The following is an 18,006-nucleotide window of genomic DNA, read 5'->3' as shown; positions in this document are numbered from 1 at the left end:
CTATGAGAATGGCTAAAACCAACAACACAAGAAATAACAGGTCTTGGTGAGGATATAAAGAAAAGGGAACCTTCTTGCACTGCTGATGACTATATAGTCTAACCCATATTGCAGAGCATCAAGAGGAGTGCATATGGGTAGACTGGGGACTCAGCAGATCTAGTTAAAGGATGATGGCTCTAGGATTGTGAAGAAGGAAACAATGGAGAAATGGGAGATACCAAAGAGAAATGATTGTTATGTCTTGGTAATGGTTTTGATGTGCAAAGCTTGGAGGTAATGGTGTAAGATACGGTTCATTGTTTCTGATCTGCACACGTAAACAACAGGTGACTGTCTTCATTAAAATAGGGAGCAGATGAGGAAGATTTTGTATTGAAAAGGAAGAGCAGGTGCTTGGCTTGAATGTCTTGGGTTTGAAATGCTTATCATATACTCAACAGGAGAAAACAATTTTAAAAAGTCATCTGTATTAGGCATATTATTGTTTTCATTTGTTTTTCACAGAGAGAGATCACAAGTAGATGGAGAGAGAGGCAGGCAGAGAGAGAGAGAGAGAGAGAGAGAGGGAAGCAGGCTCCCTGCTGAGCAGAGAGCCCGATATGGGACTCGATCCCAGTACCCTGAGATCGTGACCTGAGCCGAAGGCAGCGGCTTAACCCACTGAGCCACCCAGGCGCCCGTTTTCATTTGTTTTTGCACCTTAAATTTCTTACTAATTTTTCTGAGAAAAGCAGCTTTTTAAGCACCATATTTTTAAAGTTATTCCATTTCTCATTTATTTGAAATGCTGTATTTAGTAAACACATGAAAATTATATAAGAGCCATATTCTGTACTTATTTTTTTAGTTACTTTTCACTGTTGGTGGCACCTTCTACACTGAAATTATTCTGCTTTGTTAACTTGATACAGCCACACTTCTCAGCTCACGTCTCCAGCCTCATTTTGTGTGTGTGTTTTTACTTTATATTGTAATCATATTAAACTCCTTGTAATTTAACATGAAAATGTTAAACATAATATGAAATACTGTAAAGCTTTGTTTTGTAACCCTTTCTATGTTGCCTGAATGTTGCCTCATCTATATGCTTACATTACTAACTGCAAATTATTACTTAAGTGTCTGGGTTTAAGGGTCATTTCCTCCAGCAACTAGAGTATTTCTTCAGTAGGGTAACTGTTGACTACTTTTCTTCTGAAAAGTCCTCTTTAGAGGAGACCCTGCATGTTTGGGGCAGAACTTGAGACAAATAAGGATTTTCCAAAAGGAGAAAAAGGAGAAATGCTGTCCATGGGGAGTAAAATGATGAATTAAACATAGTGCAAGAAATGAAACTTAGCTGATATTTCAAGTCTCTAGTATGAGATGTGCACACCTAACTAGTTTAAGCCTGCTAGATTAGAGGCAGATACTACATGTTTCAAGCAACTCTGGAAGGAGAACATGATGCATATCAAGGTGTGTGAGAGTCAAGTTACGGAAGGCTTGGGTGATGATGGGAATTTTTTGCCTTGAGATCATGGGCTATATAATGATAAAAATGTGACAGGGGGGCACCTGGATGGCTCAATCAGTTAAGCATCTGCTTTTGGCTCAGGTCATGATCCTGGAGCCCCAGGATCCAACCCTGCATCAGGCTCCCCACTCACTGGGGAGGCTGCTTCTCCTTCTGCTCCTCTCCCAAACTGGTGTTCTCTTTCTTTCTCACTCTCTCATAAATAGATAAATAAAAATATCTTTTTTTCCCTTTTTTTTCTAAATTTAAATTCAATTAGCCAACTTATAGTACATCATTAGCTTCAGATGTAGAGCTCAATAATTCACCAGTTGTGTATAGCACAGTGCCCATTACATCATGTACTTTCTTTAATGCCCGTCACCCAACTACCCCATTCCTCCCATCCTCCCTCCCCTCCAGCAATCTTCAGTTTGTTTCCTATAGTTAAGAGTCTCTCAGTCTGTTTCCCTCTCTGATGACTTCCTACTCAGTTTTCCATCACTTCCCCTATGATCCTATGCATTGTTTCTTCCAGATATGAATGAAACCATATGATAGTTGTCTTTCTTGGACTGACTGACTTTGTTCAGCATAATACCCTCCAATTCCATCTGCATCGATGTAAATGATAAATATTCATTCTTTCTTATGGATGAGTAATATTCCATTTTACATATGAACCACATCTTCTTTATTCATTCATCTGTCAACGGACATCTTGGCTCTTTCCATACATTGACTCTTGTGGACACTGCTGCTACAAACACTGGGGTGCATGTTCCCCTTTAGATCATTACATTTGAATCTTTGGGGTAAATCCCTAGTAGTGTAATTACTGGGTGGTCAAAATTATATAGATGCTTGAGTCCCTGGGTGGCTCAGTGGGTTAAGCCTCTGCCTTCAGCTCAGGTCATGATCTCAGGGTCCTGGGATCGAGTCCCGAATTGGGGGGGGTCTCTGCTCAGCAGGGGCCCTGCTTCCCCCCTCTCTCTGCCTGCCTCTCTGCCTATTTGTGATCTCTCTCTGTGTGTCAAATAAATAAAATCTTTTAAATCATGATAAAGATGCAGAAATCCCAAACTAAGATGGTAGACAATGGTTGGTAGTAGAACAAATAACATAAATAGGAAGGTCGATCACCCAAGTGTCCTCAAGGAACAAAGTCCATCGAGTGAAGTTCTGGAAATCAAAGAGGTTTTTAATTTAAATAAGGTATCTTACAGTCTCAGCATTGCTTTCTGAAAAGAGGAAAACATTTCTAACTTTTGGTAGAATATAGTGAAATCATAAGAGCCTGAAAAACAAGAAAATCAGTTCAAACCTTATTACCATCTTCAAGAATAGAGGCTCAGAAGATTATTATCACAAAGGAGTACTTATTTTTTGTAGAAAAGGATTCTTGGGATCACCCTCTTGAAGGCCTCCTTCATATCTTTATTTCTAAGGCTGTAGATGAGGGGATTCAACATGGGTGTGATGATCCCATAGAAGAGGGAAACCATCTTTCCCCAGTCCTTAGAGGTGGATGAAGGTGGTTGTAGGTACATGTATATACCTGTTCCTGTTCTAAAAAATAGAGGCACCACTACCATATGGGACCCACATGTCCCAAAAGCTTTTCGTCGTCCTTCTGCTGACCTGATTCTCAATACTGCATGAGTTATGAAGCCATAGGAAATGAGGATCAATGTCACTGGAATTAGCAGAATTAATACACTAAAGAAAAAGAGTTCAGCCTCAATGGGCTTTGTGTCAGCACATGATAACTTGAGAAGGGCAGGCACCACGCAGAAAAAGTGATCCACTTCTTTGTGACCACAGCGTGGCATGTTAAGGGTCAAGGAAGACTGCAACACTGAGTTACTGAAGCCAGTGAGCCACGAGAAGCCTACCACCCTTAAGCAGAACCAATGATTCATAATGACTACATAGTGCAGGGGTCTGCAGACTGCCACATATCTGTCAAAGGACATGACAGCCAGGAGGAGACACTCAGTAGCACCCAGGGCCAGGAAGATAATGAGCTGGGCCACACAGCCACCATAGCTGATGGTCTTTTTGTTGCGACAAATATTTATCAACATATGAGGGACTGTGCTTGTGGTATAGCACAGATCTAAGATGGAGAGATTAGCGAGAAAGAAATACATGGGTGTGTGAAGTTTGGGATCCAGAATGCACACCATCATTATGGACACATTGCCAAAGATGGTGATTGTGTATGATATTAATAGGAGCAAAACAGAGGCATTTGTAGCCAGGGCTTGTCTGAGAAGCCAAGTAGTATAAACTCTCTTGAGGAGCTCTCGTTAGCCCAGTTCATGATGACTCACTTATTTTTCATTCCTAGAAAAATATAAAATAGAAAAGTAATCAATACATAATTATTGAATACTCTTATTGGAACTGAACCAAATTTGATTATTATAATGAATAATTAAACACCAAATATAATTTGTAGTCAATTAAATAGAACCCCTGTGAAATACAGTATGATTCTTTTAGGTTAGAAAGTAGTTCCCCTGTTTTTTAGTAGTTATGTTCAATTAAATGTATGAGGTAGAGCATCAGTTTTAAATGATAAAGTATATAATTTATATGCAGAGAGCACAGACAACTAAGTGGTAAAAGACATTTCAGTTCTCCCTTTTCTTATGTGTGTACAAAATATTGGTCCTAGATGATTTGATTCAAGGTAGTAAAATTACGGCTGACATAATTTATTGTGTTAACCACAGGTGAGACATCTTTATATATCTTTTTAAAAATTTTTATTCAAATTCCAGTTGGTTAACATACAGTGTAGTATTAGTTTCAGGTGTGCAATGCAGTGGTGGAGCACTTCCATACACTACCCAGTACTCATCAGGACAAGGGCACTCCTTCATCCCCAACACTTGACCATCGAATCCCTCCTTGACTGACAGGAGATAGACACTGAAAAACAGATGTGAACTACATGTTATTGCTACTGTGACTCAGTGACCATAAATGATCTGCATACTCAGTAGTGGTGAGGCCAGGACTTAAGGGCAATTCTTTTTTCTATACCATGTCTCCCTCCAGGTCTGCAGAGAGCACCGCGAGATTGACTATGGCCACACAGCGGTGCTTATACATGAAAAAAGACCACCAGGAATCATATTATCAAGTTAATTTTCCTCAGTCTGTGGAAGTGAAGTGATCAGGCACGTTAATGATGACCCGAGTTCTTCGAAGTTTCTTCAGTCCACTTTGTGTTTTTAAAGGCAGATCATTACTAAGACTTAACCCCATTTGAATTTACAAGCACGAAGGGAGTGAGTGCAGCTAGACAGAGGGTGAGGCACTGAAGACAGGCTAGCACGACAGAGACAGACCTACCTGACACGGGGCGGACCGGCTTTTCCAGAGGGAGAACAGGCCACTGTACACCTACACCAGTGTGAGGCGAGATAGCTCTAAGAAATTTAACCCCTTTCAGGGTGCCTGGGTGGCTCAGCCCACTAAGCCTCTGACTTTTGCTTTTGGCTCAGATGATCTCAGGGTTCAATGACTGAGCTCCACACTGTGCCTGGTTAGGATTCTCTCCCTCTGCTCCTCCCCACTGCTTGTGCATACACTCTTGTCTCTCAAAAAAATTTTAGAGAGGAGAATGGAGTTGGGAGAAATTGGAAGGGGAGGTGAACCATGAGAGACTATGGACTCTGAAAAACAATCTGAGGGGTTTGAAGTGGCGGGGAGAGTGGGAGGTTGGGGTACCAGGTGGTGGGTATTATGGAGGGCGCGGATTGCATGGAGCACTGGGTGTGGTGAAAAAATAATGAATACTGTTATGCTGAAAATAAATAAATTTAATTTAAAAAAAGCTTCTGCACAACATAGGAAATAATCAAGAAAACTAAGAGGCAACCCACCTAATGGGAGAAGATATTTGCAAATGACAGAAGAGATCTATAAATATCTATAAAGAACTTCTCAAATTCAACACCCAAAAAACAAATAATCCAGTCCAAAAAATGGGCAAGAGTTATGAACAGACACCTCTCGAAAATGACATACAAATGGCTAACAGACAAATGTAAACAAGCTCAACCTCACTTGGCATCAGGGAAATACAAATCACAACCACAATGAGATACCACTTTCCACCAGTTAGAATGGATATAAATAACAAGACGGGGACAAAAAGTGTTGATGAGGTTGTGGAAAAAGGGGAATCCTCTTATACTGTTCATGGGAATGCAAGCTGATGCAATCACCCTGGAAAACAGCTTGGAGGTTCCTTAGAAAGTTAAATATAGAACTGTCCTACAACCCCCCCAACTGCACTTGGGTATTTACCCCAAAGATACAGATGCATAGAAAAGAAGCAGTACATGCTCCCCAATATTCACAGCAGCAATGTCCACAATAGCCAAACTGTGGAAGGAGCCAAGATGCCCTTCAACAGACAAATGGATAAAGAAGATGTGTTCATATATAAATGGAATACTACTCAGTCATCAGAAAGGATGAATACCTACCACTGCATTGACAGAGATGGAACTTGAGGGGATTAAGCTAAGTGAAGTAAGTAAATCAGAGAAAGACAATTATCATATAGTTTCACTCATGCATGGAACCTAAGGAATAGTGTGCAGGACCACAGGGGAAGGGAGGGAAAACTGAATGGAAAGAAATCAGAGAGGGAGACAACCCATGAGAGACTCTGGACTCCAGGAAACAAACTGAGGGTTACAAAAGGAGGGGGTAGGGGTATAGAGTAACTGGGTGATGGGTATTAAGGAGGGCAAGTGTTGTGATGAACACTGGGGGTTACACACAACTAACTAAAACTGCATCAAAAACTAATGATGTTGAACAAGAGTGTTGAGAGTAGGCATTGTTGTGTTCCTTATCTTGAAGGGAAGGCTGTCAGCTTTTCCCTATTGAGGATGATATTCATTGTGGGTTTTTCATAGGTAGATTTTATGAAGTTGCAGCCACTTTGGAAAACAGTGTGGAGATTCCTTAAGAAATTAAAAATAGAGCTTCCCTATGACCCTGCCATTGCACTCCTGGGTATTTACCCCAAAGATACAGATGTAGTGAAAAGAAGGGCCATCTGTACCCCAATGTTCATAGCAGCAATGGCACAGTTGCCAGACTGTGAAAAGAACCAAGATGCCCTTCAATGGACGAATGGATAAGGAAGATGTGGTCCATATACACTATGGAGTATTACGCCTCCATCAGAAAGGATGAATACCCAACATTTGGAGCAACATGGATGGGGCTGGAAGAGATTATGCTGAGTGAAATAAGTCAAGCAGAGAGAGTCAGTTATCATATGGCTTCACTTATTTGTGGAGCATAACAAATAGCATGGAGGACATGGGGAGTTAGAGAGGAGAAGGGAGTTGGGGGAAATTGGAAGGGGAGATGAACCATGAGAGACTATGGACTCTGAAAAACAATCTGAGGGTTTTGGGGGGGGTGGTTGGGTGAGCCTGGTGGTGGGTATTATGGAGGGCACGTATTGCGTGGAAGGGTGGGTGTGGTACATAAACAATGAGTTCTGGAACACTGAAAAGAAATCTAAAAAAACTAATGATGTACTATATGTTGGTTAACTGAACATAATAATAATAAATAAATGGCCATATTATAACCTGAAATTAAAGATATGAACATTAATTTTCACGGACCTGGAACAATCTTAATATTTTATGGAACCACACAAGCCTCTGAATAGCCAAACCAATCTTGAGAAAGAAAACCAAAACTGCAGACATCATGATGCTAGACTTCAAGTTACATTACTAAACTGTAGTAATGTAGTACTAGCACAAAAATAGACACATAGATCAATGGAATAGGGTAGAAAGTCCAGAAATAAACCCACAAGTGTGTAGCCAACTTTCTTTGTGCATAGTATGCAAGAATATGCAATGGGAAAATGACAGCCTCTTCAAGTTGTTTACAACTCTGGAAAGTTACATGCAGAAGAATGACACTGGACCACTTTCTTACACCATACACAAAAAATAACCTCAAAATGATTAAAGACCTAAATGTTAGAACTCAAACCATAAAAATCTCAAAAGAGAGCACAGGCAGTAATTTCTTGGACATTAGCAATAACAACTTTTTTGTAGGTATGTCTACTGAAGTAAGTAAATAAAGCAAAAATAAACAATTGGGACATCATCAAAATAAAAGCTTCTGCACAGTGAAGAAAACAACCAACAAAACTAAAAAACAGTCTACTGAGTGGGAGAAGTTATTTGTAACTGACATTTCTAAGAAAGGGTTAGTATCCAAAATATACAAATAACTAATATACCTTGGTGTGTTTGGGTGGCTCAGTTGGTTCTGTATCTGCCTTTAGCTCAGGTCATGATTCCAGGGTCCTGAGATTGAGCCCCACATTGGGATCCCTGCTCAGTGGGGAGCCTGTTTTTCTCTCTGTCTATGCCTCCTCCTAGCTTGTGCTCTCTTGCTCTCTCACTTGCTTGCTCAGTCTCTCTAACAAATAAAACCTTTTTTTAAAGAACTTATACAACTCAATTCCAAGAAAACAAATAACTCAATTAAAAATATGCAGAGGACATGAACAGACATTCCTCAAAAAAAGACATACACGTGCCCAACAGACATATGAAATGATAATCAATATCTCTCATTATCAAGGAAATGCAAATCAAAACCTCATACCTATCAGAATAACTAAAATTGAAAACACTTGAAGCAACAAGTATTGGCAAGGATATGGAGAAAAAGGAATCCCCCTACACTGTCGGTGAGAATGTAAACTGGTACAGCCACTGTGGAAAACAATGTGGGGGTTCCTCAAAATATTGAAAATAGAAGTGCCCTATGAGGGGCAGCTGGGTGGCTCAGTTTGTTAGGTGTCTGCCTTCATCTCAGGTCATGATCCCACAGTCCTGGGACTGAGCCCAACATCAGGCTCCCTGTTCAGCGGGGAGTCTGCTTCTCCCTCTCCTGCTGCTCCCCTAGTTTGTGCTCTCTCTCTCTCATTCTCCCTCTATCAAAAAAAAAATAAAATCTTTAAAAAAAAAAGTGCCTATGATCCAGGAATTTTGTTACTGGATATTTATCCAAAGGATACACTATGGAGTATTATGCCTCCATCAGAAAGGATGAATACCCAACTTTTGTAGCAACATGGACGGGACTGGAAGAGATTATGCTGAGTGAAATAAGTCAAGCAGAGAGAGTCAATTATCATATGGTTTCACTTATTTGTGGAGCATAACAAATAGCATGGAGGACATGGGGAGTTAGAGAGGAGAAGGGAGTTGGGGTAAACTGGAAGGGGAGGTGAACCATGAGAGACTATGGACTCTGAAAAACAATCTGAGGGGTTTGAAGTGGCAGGGGTGGGAGATTGGGGGTACCAGGTGGTGGGTATTAGAGAGGGCATGGATTGCATGGAGCACTGGGTGTGGTGAAAAAATAATGAATACTGTTATGCTGAAAATAAATAAAAAATAAATTTTAAAAAAATCACTAATTTGAAGGGATATATGCATCTCTATGGTTATTACAGCATTAATACCCACATTACCCAGCATAATACCCAAATTATGGAAGCAACCTAAGTTCCCATCAATAAGTGAATGGCTAGAGAAGATGTGGTATATAAATATAATGGAATATTATTCAACCATAAAAAAGGAAATCTTGCTATTTGCAACAATATGGGCAGATTTAGAGGGTATAATACTAAGAGAAGTAAACCAGAGAAAGACAAATACCATGTGATTTCACTCATATGTGAAATTTAAGAAATAAAGCAAATGAAAAAAGGGAAAAAACGAGACAAACCAAAAAACCAGACTTTTTAAAATTATGGTCAGTTAGCCACTGTATAGTACACATTAGTTTGGTTTTTTTAATTTATTTTTTATTTTCAGCATAACAGTATTCATTATTTTTTCACCACACCCAGTGCTCCATGCAATCCATGCCCTCTCTAATACCCACCACCTGGTACCCCGATCTCCCACCCCCTGCCCCTCCAAACCCCTCAGATTGTTTTTCAGAGTCCATAGTCTCTCATGATTCACCTCCCCTTCCAATTTACCCCAACCCCCTTCTCTCCACTCCCCATGTCCTACATGCTTTTTGTTATGCTCCACAAATAAGTGAAACCATATGATAATTGACTCTCTCTGCTTGACTTATTTCACTCAGCATAATCTCTTCCAGTGGAAAAAAGACAGTCTCTTCAATAAATGGTGCTGGGAAAACTGGACAGCTATATGTAGAAGAATGAAACTCGACCATCCTCTTACACCATACACAAAGATAAACTCAAAATGGATAAAGACCTCAACATGAGACAGGAATCCATCAGAATCCTAGAGGAGAACATAGGCAGTAATCTCTTCAATATCAGCCACAGCAACTTCTTTCAAGATATGTCTCCAAAGGCAAATGAAAAAAAAGCGAAAATAAACTGTTGGGACTTCATCAAAATCAAAAGCTTCTGCACAGCAAAGGAAACAGTCAAGAAAACAAAGAGGCAACCCACGGAATGGGAGATGATATTTGCAAATGACAGTACAGACAAAAGGTTGATATCCAGGATCTATAATGAACTCCTCAAACTCAACACACACAAAACAGACAATCATATAAAAAATGGGCAGAAGATATGAACAGACACTTCTCCAGTGAAGACATACAAATGGCTATCAGACACATGAAAAAATGTTCATCATCACTAGCCATCAGGGTGATTCAAAATAAAACCACATTGAGATACCACCTTACACCAGTTAGAATGACCTAAATTAGCAAGACAGGAAACAACATGTGTTGGAGAGGATGTGGAGAAATGGGAACCCTCTTCCACTGTTGGTGGGAATGCAAGTTGGTGCAGCCTCTTTGGAGAACAGTGTGGAGATTCCTCAAGAAATTAAAAATAGAACTTCCCTATGACCCTGCCATTGCACTCCTGGGTATTTACCCCAAAGATACAGATGTAGTGAAAAGAAGGGCCATCTGTACCTCAATGTTTATAGCAGCAATGGCCACGGTCGCCAAACTGTGGAAAGAACAAAGATGCCCTTCAACGGATGAATGGATATACTCCATATACACTATGGAGTATTATGCCTCCATCAGAAAGGACGATTTCAGTTTTCTTTATCGTATTCAAGTCTTAGGTGAGCACATATTAAGGTATAAATTGCACAAAATCAAGTTATATTCAAAATCTAGTCTTATGGTAATCCCACATCATTTCTACTAGTTCTGCCTTGATGGATTCATGGTAACATTAAAAGTCGAAGTGATAATTTACATGTTGTGGGTTGGTTTGATATAGTTATTTAAGCTGAATATCACTAATGGGTACAATCTAAACATATCCATATTCATCAATGAAAAACAGGAATACTTTTTTCCATATACACTATGAGTAGAATAACTCTCTGACCATGAACCCATTTAAATGGAATTTGGTCTATAAGTTCATTTACCCTTTTGCTTTTCTGAGTAAATACCTCCACATTTTTTCCCAGTTTATGTTTATACTTTCTGATTATTGTCTTTCCCCTGGCTTTAGCATTTGTGAACCACCTGTGTGCCTGTGCAGTTGAGGATAGAGCTTATTATTTTCTCTCTGGACACAATGACCAATTAAACTCAAGAGACTCTGGAATCCCTAGCGCTAAAATAGAGGATGCAGCATGTAGGAATAGTTAGCCCTTAAAGGGACATCCTTTCTCTATGTCTTAGCCAATGTTGCTGGTACCTATAAAATCAACTTCTCCCTGTAAACTTCACTAGGAACCTCATGAGCAGAGCCAACATCAGTCAAACATGCTCCAGCAACTGAAGACATACCTATAAATCACTTTTATTTCATTGTAAGGACTTTTCTCATATTATATATTCACGATGCAGCCCAGGTTACATGCCAATGCCATTCCGATCTGTGGGGAAAAGGTCATTGAATAAGAATGTTACAAAGCTTGAGAACTCAAAAGGGAATTGCATATGTCGACCATGTCTCAGAAAGAGCGCACAAAGAAAGGCACAGGTATCTCTCTGATACTTGAAAGAAAGGTGAGTAATGGCTGAAGCAAGAAATTCTGTCCTCTGGTCACCTCACCCACGTTCCTGCCTCTGGTGAAGTCATCAGTGTTTGGTTTGTTTGCTAGGGATCTTAAAATAGATGTCAAATATTTTCAGTGATTCAAACCACCCTGGTTATCATTTCGCCCTTTAGAACGCACATTTGACCATCATATCACCAAACATTAAAACCGTCAGTGGGATGTTTTTAAGCAAAACATGGAATAGTGGTATTTAAGGTTTCTTTTGATTAGTGCAAGATATATAAATAGGAGAGACCGTAAGATGACCGTGAAACGAATGTGTGCTTGTCAAGGGAGGAGTCCAGTTTTCTGATAATAGAAAAGAGGATTTAGAACGAGTAGATCCCACTGTCATACAAAATGTGGGGAGAGAAGATGTGAAAAAAAGAGAAGAAAATACCGATGCTGAGTAGAGTCATCTTATGGCCCACACCTTTCAGATAACCCAGTACCCCGACTACCCACTGATTTGACTTTCATTTACTGGAAACTATGGTCTCAGTATAATGGTAGAAGCAAAGAAAAAGTGACATATTTAATTGTCTCACATTATAATATAAATTTACAATTAGTGTTGGCACCACCAACAGTAAATCTGGTCATATGTCTTCTGATGTGCATGCCAAGCGGAAATAATGGCCCATTATTATGTTATTGATTAGTACCAATGACTGGTATCCATGATACTCTAAGTGACGAGCAGCTCACACTCACTCAATGCTTGCTGTCTGAGGCACGCATGACTTCAGACCTGTGCACCGCCTTATTCGAGCTTCACAGTAACTCTCATTACCAGTGCAGAGATTCATTCTAAATGTGGCAGAAGGGTGATCACCAGTGTGCTCAGGATCAGACACCTCAGAAATGGAACGTGGGCAGGTGGTAGATCCAGGGGCTGTTTTCCTAAAAGCTAACTTTTAAAGGTGATTTTTTTTCTACCATTACCAAATGAGTAGATAATGTGATACTTCTTTGTTATTTTGATTTGTGTTTCCTTAATGACAGAAAAATTGTATATCTTTTCTATTTCTAATTTTGCTTCATATTTTTTCCTCCCTCAAGTTGTTTATTTATTGGATTTTTGGACTTGTCTCATAATTATTATGTAGTAATTCTCTCTTGAGGGGTTGCCTGGGTAGCTCAGTAGTTAAGCATCTGCCTTCGGCTCAGGTCATAATCCCGGGGTCCTGGGATCGAGGCCCACGTTGGGCTCCCTGCCCGGTGGGAAGCCTGCTTCTCCTTCTCCCACTCCCCCTGCTTGTGTTCCATTTCTCACTGTCTCTGTCAAATATATAAATAAAATCTTTAAAAAAAATATTCTTGGATTTTATTTATTTATTTGAGAGAAAGAGACAGAGAAAAAGTATCTGCATGTGGAGGGGTAAAGGGAGAGGGAGAAGCAGGTTACTTGTTGAGCAGGGAGCCCTATGCAGGGCTCAAGCCCAGGACCCTAGGCTCATGACCTGAGCCAAAGATAGGCACTAAACTGACTGACCACTCAGGTGCCCCAAGGTAATAATTCTTTGTTTTAAGATAGCAATCATTTTTGACATAAACACTGCACATTTTTGATCTGGCACTTTGCTTTTATCTTTATGTATCATAATTTTTCCTGTGAAAATTTTAAACTTACATGTATGCCAACAACAGTCAAATCTCATATCCTTTTGCATTTTTCAGCTGAAGGTGTATTGCTGTTATTTATCAAGGAATAATATATATGTGTTGCTAGAAAGCTGAAATTGAACCCACATATCACAGAAGGGTAAAAATATTTTCTAAAACTTTTTTTCTTTCTTTTTTTTAAAATAAATTAATTAATTATTTTCAGAAAAACAGTATTCATTATTTTTTCACCACACCCAGTGCTCCATGCAATCCGTGCCCTCCATAATACCCACCACCTGGTACCCCAACCTCCCACCCTCCCCGCCACTTCAAACCCCTCAGATTGTTTTTCAGAGTCCATAGTCTCTCATGGTTCACCTCCCCTTCCAATTTCTCCCAACTCCATTCTCCTCTCTAAAATTTTTTTGAGAGACAAGAGTGTATGCACAAGCAGTGGGGAGGAGCAGAGGGAGAGAATCCTAACCAGGCAAGTGTGGAGCTCAGTCATTGAACCCTGAGATCATCTGAGCCAAAAGCAAAAGTCAGAGGCTTAGTGGACTGAGCCACCCTGGTGCCCTGAAAGGGGTTAAATTTCTTAGAGCTATCTCGCCTCACACTGGTGTAGGTGTACAGTGGCCTGTTCTCCCTCTGGAAAAGCCGGTCCGCCCCGTGTCAGGTAGGTCTGTCTCTGTGGTGCTAGCCTGTCTTCAGTGCCTCACCCTCTGTCTAGCTGCACTCACTCCCTTCGTGCTTGTAAATTCAAATGGGATTAAGTCTTAGTAATGATCTGCCTTTAAAAACACAAAGTGGACTGAAGAAACTTCGAAGAACTCGGGTCATCATTAACGTGCCTGATCACTTCACTTCCACAGACTGAGGAAAATTAACTTGATAATATGATTCCTGGTGGTCTTTTTTCATGTATAAGCACCGCTGTGTGGCCATAGTCAATCTCGCGGTGCTCTCTGCAGACCTGGAGGGAGACATGGTATAGAAAAAAGAATTGCCCTTAAGTCCTGGCCTCACCACTACTGAGTATGCAGATCATTTATGGTCACTGAGTCACAGTAGCAATAACATGTAGTTCACATCTGTTTTTCAGTGTCTGTCTCCTGTCAGTCAAGGAGGGATTCGATGGTCAAGTGTTGGGGATGAAGGAGTGCCCTTGTCCTGATGAGTACTGGGTAGTGTATGGAAGTGCTCCACCACTGCATTGCACACCTGAAACTAATACTACACTGTATGTTAACCAACTGGAATTTGAATAAAAATTTTTAAAAAGATATATAAAGATGTCTCACCTGTGGTTAACACAATAAATTATGTCAGCCGTAATTTTACTACCTTGAATCAAATCATCTAGGACCAATATTTTGTACACACATAAGAAAAGGGAGAACTGAAATGTCTTTTACCACTTAGTTGTCTGTGCTCTCTGCATATAAATTATATACTTTATCATTTAAAACTGATGCTCTACTTCATACATTTAATTGAACATAACTACTAAAAAACAGGGGAACTACTTTCTAACCTAAAAGAATCATACTGTATTTCACAGGGGTTCTATTTAATTGACTACAAATTATATTTGGTGTTTAATTATTCATTATAATAATCAAATTTGGTTCAGTTCCAATAAGAGTATTCAATAATTATGTATTGATTACTTTTCTATTTTATATTTTTCTAGGAATGAAAAATAAGTGAGTCATCATGAACTGGGCTAACGAGAGCTCCTCAAGAGAGTTTATACTACTTGGCTTCTCAGACAAGCCCTGGCTACAAATGCCTCTGTTTTTGCTCCTATTAATATCATACACAATCACCATCTTTGGCAATGTGTCCATAATGATGGTGTGCATTCTGGATCCCAAACTTCACACACCCATGTATTTCTTTCTCGCTAATCTCTCCATCTTAGATCTGTGCTATACCACAAGCACAGTCCCTCATATGTTGATAAATATTTGTCGCAACAAAAAGACCATCAGCTATGGTGGCTGTGTGGCCCAGCTCATTATCTTCCTGGCCCTGGGTGCTACTGAGTGTCTCCTCCTGGCTGTCATGTCCTTTGACAGATATGTGGCAGTCTGCAGACCCCTGCACTATGTAGTCATTATGAATCATTGGTTCTGCTTAAGGGTGGTAGGCTTCTCGTGGCTCACTGGCTTCAGTAACTCAGTGTTGCAGTCTTCCTTGACACTTAACATGCCACGCTGTGGTCACAAAGAAGTGGATCACTTTTTCTGCGAGGTGCCTGCCCTTCTCAAGTTATCATGTGCTGACACAAAGCCTATTGAGGCTGAACTCTTTTTCTTTAGTGTATTAATTCTGCTAATTCCAGTGACATTGATCCTCATTTCCTATGGCTTCATAACTCATGCAGTATTGAGAATCAGGTCAGCAGAAGGACGACGAAAAGCTTTTGGGACATGTGGGTCCCATATGGTAGTGGTGTCTCTATTTTTTGGAACAGGTATATACATGTACCTACAACCACCTTCATCCACCTCTAAGGACTGGGGAAAGATGGTTTCCCTCTTCTATGGGATCATCACACCCATGTTGAATCCCCTCATCTACAGCCTTAGAAATAAAGATATGAAGGAGGCCTTCAAGAGGGTGATCCCAAGAATCCTTTTCTACAAAAAATAAGTACTCCTTTGTGATAATAATCTTCTGAGCCTCTATTCTTGAAGATGGTAATAAGGTTTGAACTGATTTTCTTATTTTTCAGGCTCTTATGATTTCACTATATTCTACCAAAAGTTAGAAATGTTTTCCTCTTTTCAGAAAGCAATGCTGAGACTGTAAGATACCTTATTTAAATTAAAAACCTCTTTGCTTTCCAGAACTTCACTCGATGGACTTTGTTTCTTGAGGACACTTGGGTGATTGACCTTCCTATTTATGTTATTTGTTCTACTACCAACCATTGTCTACCATCTTAGTTTGGGATTTCTGCATCTTTATAATGTTTTAAAAGATTTTATTTATTTGACACACAGAGAGAGATCACAAGTAGGCAGAGAGGCAGGCAGAGAGAGGGGGGAAGCAGGCCCCCTGCTGAGCAGAGACCCCCCCCAATTCGGGACTCGATCCCAGGACCCTGAGATCATGACCTGAGCTGAAGGCAGAGGCTTAACCCACTGAGCCACCCAGGGACTCAAGCATCTATATAATTTTGACCACCCAGTAATTACACTACTAGGGATTTACCCCAAAGATACAAATGTAATGATCTAAAGGGGAAAATGCACCCCAGTGTTTGTAGCAGCAGTGTCCACAAGAGTCAATGTATGGAAAGAGCCAAGATGTCCGTTGACAGATGAATGAATAAAGAAGATGTGGTTCATATGTAAAATGGAATATTACTCATCCATAAGAAAGAATGAATATTTATCATTTACATCGATGCAGATGGAATTGGAGGGTATTATGCTGAACAAAGTCAGTCAGTCCAAGAAAGACAACTATCATATGGTTTCATTCATATCTGGAAGAAACAATGCATAGGATCATAGGGGAAGTGATGGAAAACTGAGTAGGAAGTCATCAGAGAGGGAAACAGACTGAGAGACTCTTAACTATAGGAAACAAACTGAAGATTGCTGGAGGGGAGGGAGGATGGGAGGAATGGGGTAGTTGGGTGACGGGCATTAAAGAAAGTACATGATGTAATGGGCACTGTGCTATACACAACTGGTGAATTATTGAGCTCTACATCTGAAGCTAATGATGTACTATAAGTTGGCTAATTGAATTTAAATTTAGAAAAAAAAGGGAAAAAAAGATATTTTTATTTATCTATTTATGAGAGAGTGAGAAAGAAAGAGAACACCAGTTTGGGAGAGGAGCAGAAGGAGAAGCAGCCTCCCCAGTGAGTGGGGAGCCTGATGCAGGGTTGGATCCTGGGGCTCCAGGATCATGACCTGAGCCAAAAGCAGATGCTTAACTGATTGAGCCATCCAGGTGCCCCCCTGTCACATTTTTATCATTATATAGCCCATGATCTCAAGGCAAAAAATTCCCATCATCACCCAAGCCTTCCGTAACTTGACTCTCACACACCTTGATATGCATCATGTTCTCCTTCCAGAGTTGCTTGAAACATGTAGTATCTGCCTCTAATCTAGCAGGCTTAAACTAGTTAGGTGTGCACATCTCATACTAGAGACTTGAAATATCAGCTAAGTTTCATTTCTTGCACTATGTTTAATTCATCATTTTACTCCCCATGGACAGCATTTCTCCTTTTTCTCCTTTTGGAAAATCCTTATTTGTCTCAAGTTCTGCCCCAAACATGCAGGGTCTCCTCTAAAGAGGACTTTTCAGAAGAAAAGTAGTCAACAGTTACCCTACTGAAGAAATACTCTAGTTGCTGGAGGAAATGACCCTTAAACCCAGACACTTAAGTAATAATTTGCAGTTAGCAATGTAAGCATATAGATGAGGCAACATTCAGGCAACATAGAAAGGGTTACAAAACAAAGCTTTACAGTATTTCATATTATGTTTAACATTTTCATGTTAAATTACAAGGAGTTTAATATGATTACAATATAAAGTAAAAACACACACACAAAATGAGGCTGGAGACGTGAGCTGAGAAGTGTGGTTGTATCAAGTTAACAAAGCAGAATAATTTCAGCGTAGAAGGTGCCACCAACAGTGAAAAGTAACTAAAAAAATAAGTACAGAATATGGCTCTTATATAATTTTCATGTGTTTACTAAATACAGCATTTCAAATAAATGAGAAATGGAATAACTTTAAAAATATGGTGCTTAAAAAGCTGCT

At 39.9% G+C, this 18,006-nt stretch overlaps 2 protein-coding genes across 2 annotated transcripts; one reads left to right on the top strand and one right to left on the bottom strand.

Moving 5' to 3' along the window:
* Positions 1-2,877: 2,877 nt before the first annotated feature.
* LOC116587874 (putative olfactory receptor 2B3) lies at positions 2,878-3,824 on the bottom strand. Its single transcript, XM_032338390.1, is given in 2 exon segments — positions 2,878-3,740; positions 3,743-3,824. Coding segments are annotated over 2 exon segments (945 nt in total).
* An 11,095-nt stretch (positions 3,825-14,919) lies between these two features.
* LOC116587875 (putative olfactory receptor 2B3) lies at positions 14,920-15,861 on the top strand. The gene has a single exon (XM_032338391.1). It carries the CDS (start codon positions 14,920-14,922, stop codon positions 15,859-15,861), a length of 942 nt encoding a protein of 313 aa, XP_032194282.1.
* The last annotated feature ends 2,145 nt before the right edge of the window (positions 15,862-18,006 follow it).

Source organism: Mustela erminea, chromosome 4 (assembly GCF_009829155.1).
Source record: "Mustela erminea isolate mMusErm1 chromosome 4, mMusErm1.Pri, whole genome shotgun sequence".
NCBI classification, from domain to species: domain Eukaryota; kingdom Metazoa; phylum Chordata; class Mammalia; order Carnivora; family Mustelidae; genus Mustela; species Mustela erminea.
This window is presented reverse-complemented; position numbering and strand designations above follow the sequence as displayed.

Excerpts from the sequence above, each read along its gene's own strand:
- LOC116587875 (XM_032338391.1), top strand. The coding sequence starts at position 14,920 with ATGAACTGGGCTAACGAGAGCTCCTCAAGAGAGTTTATACTACTTGGC.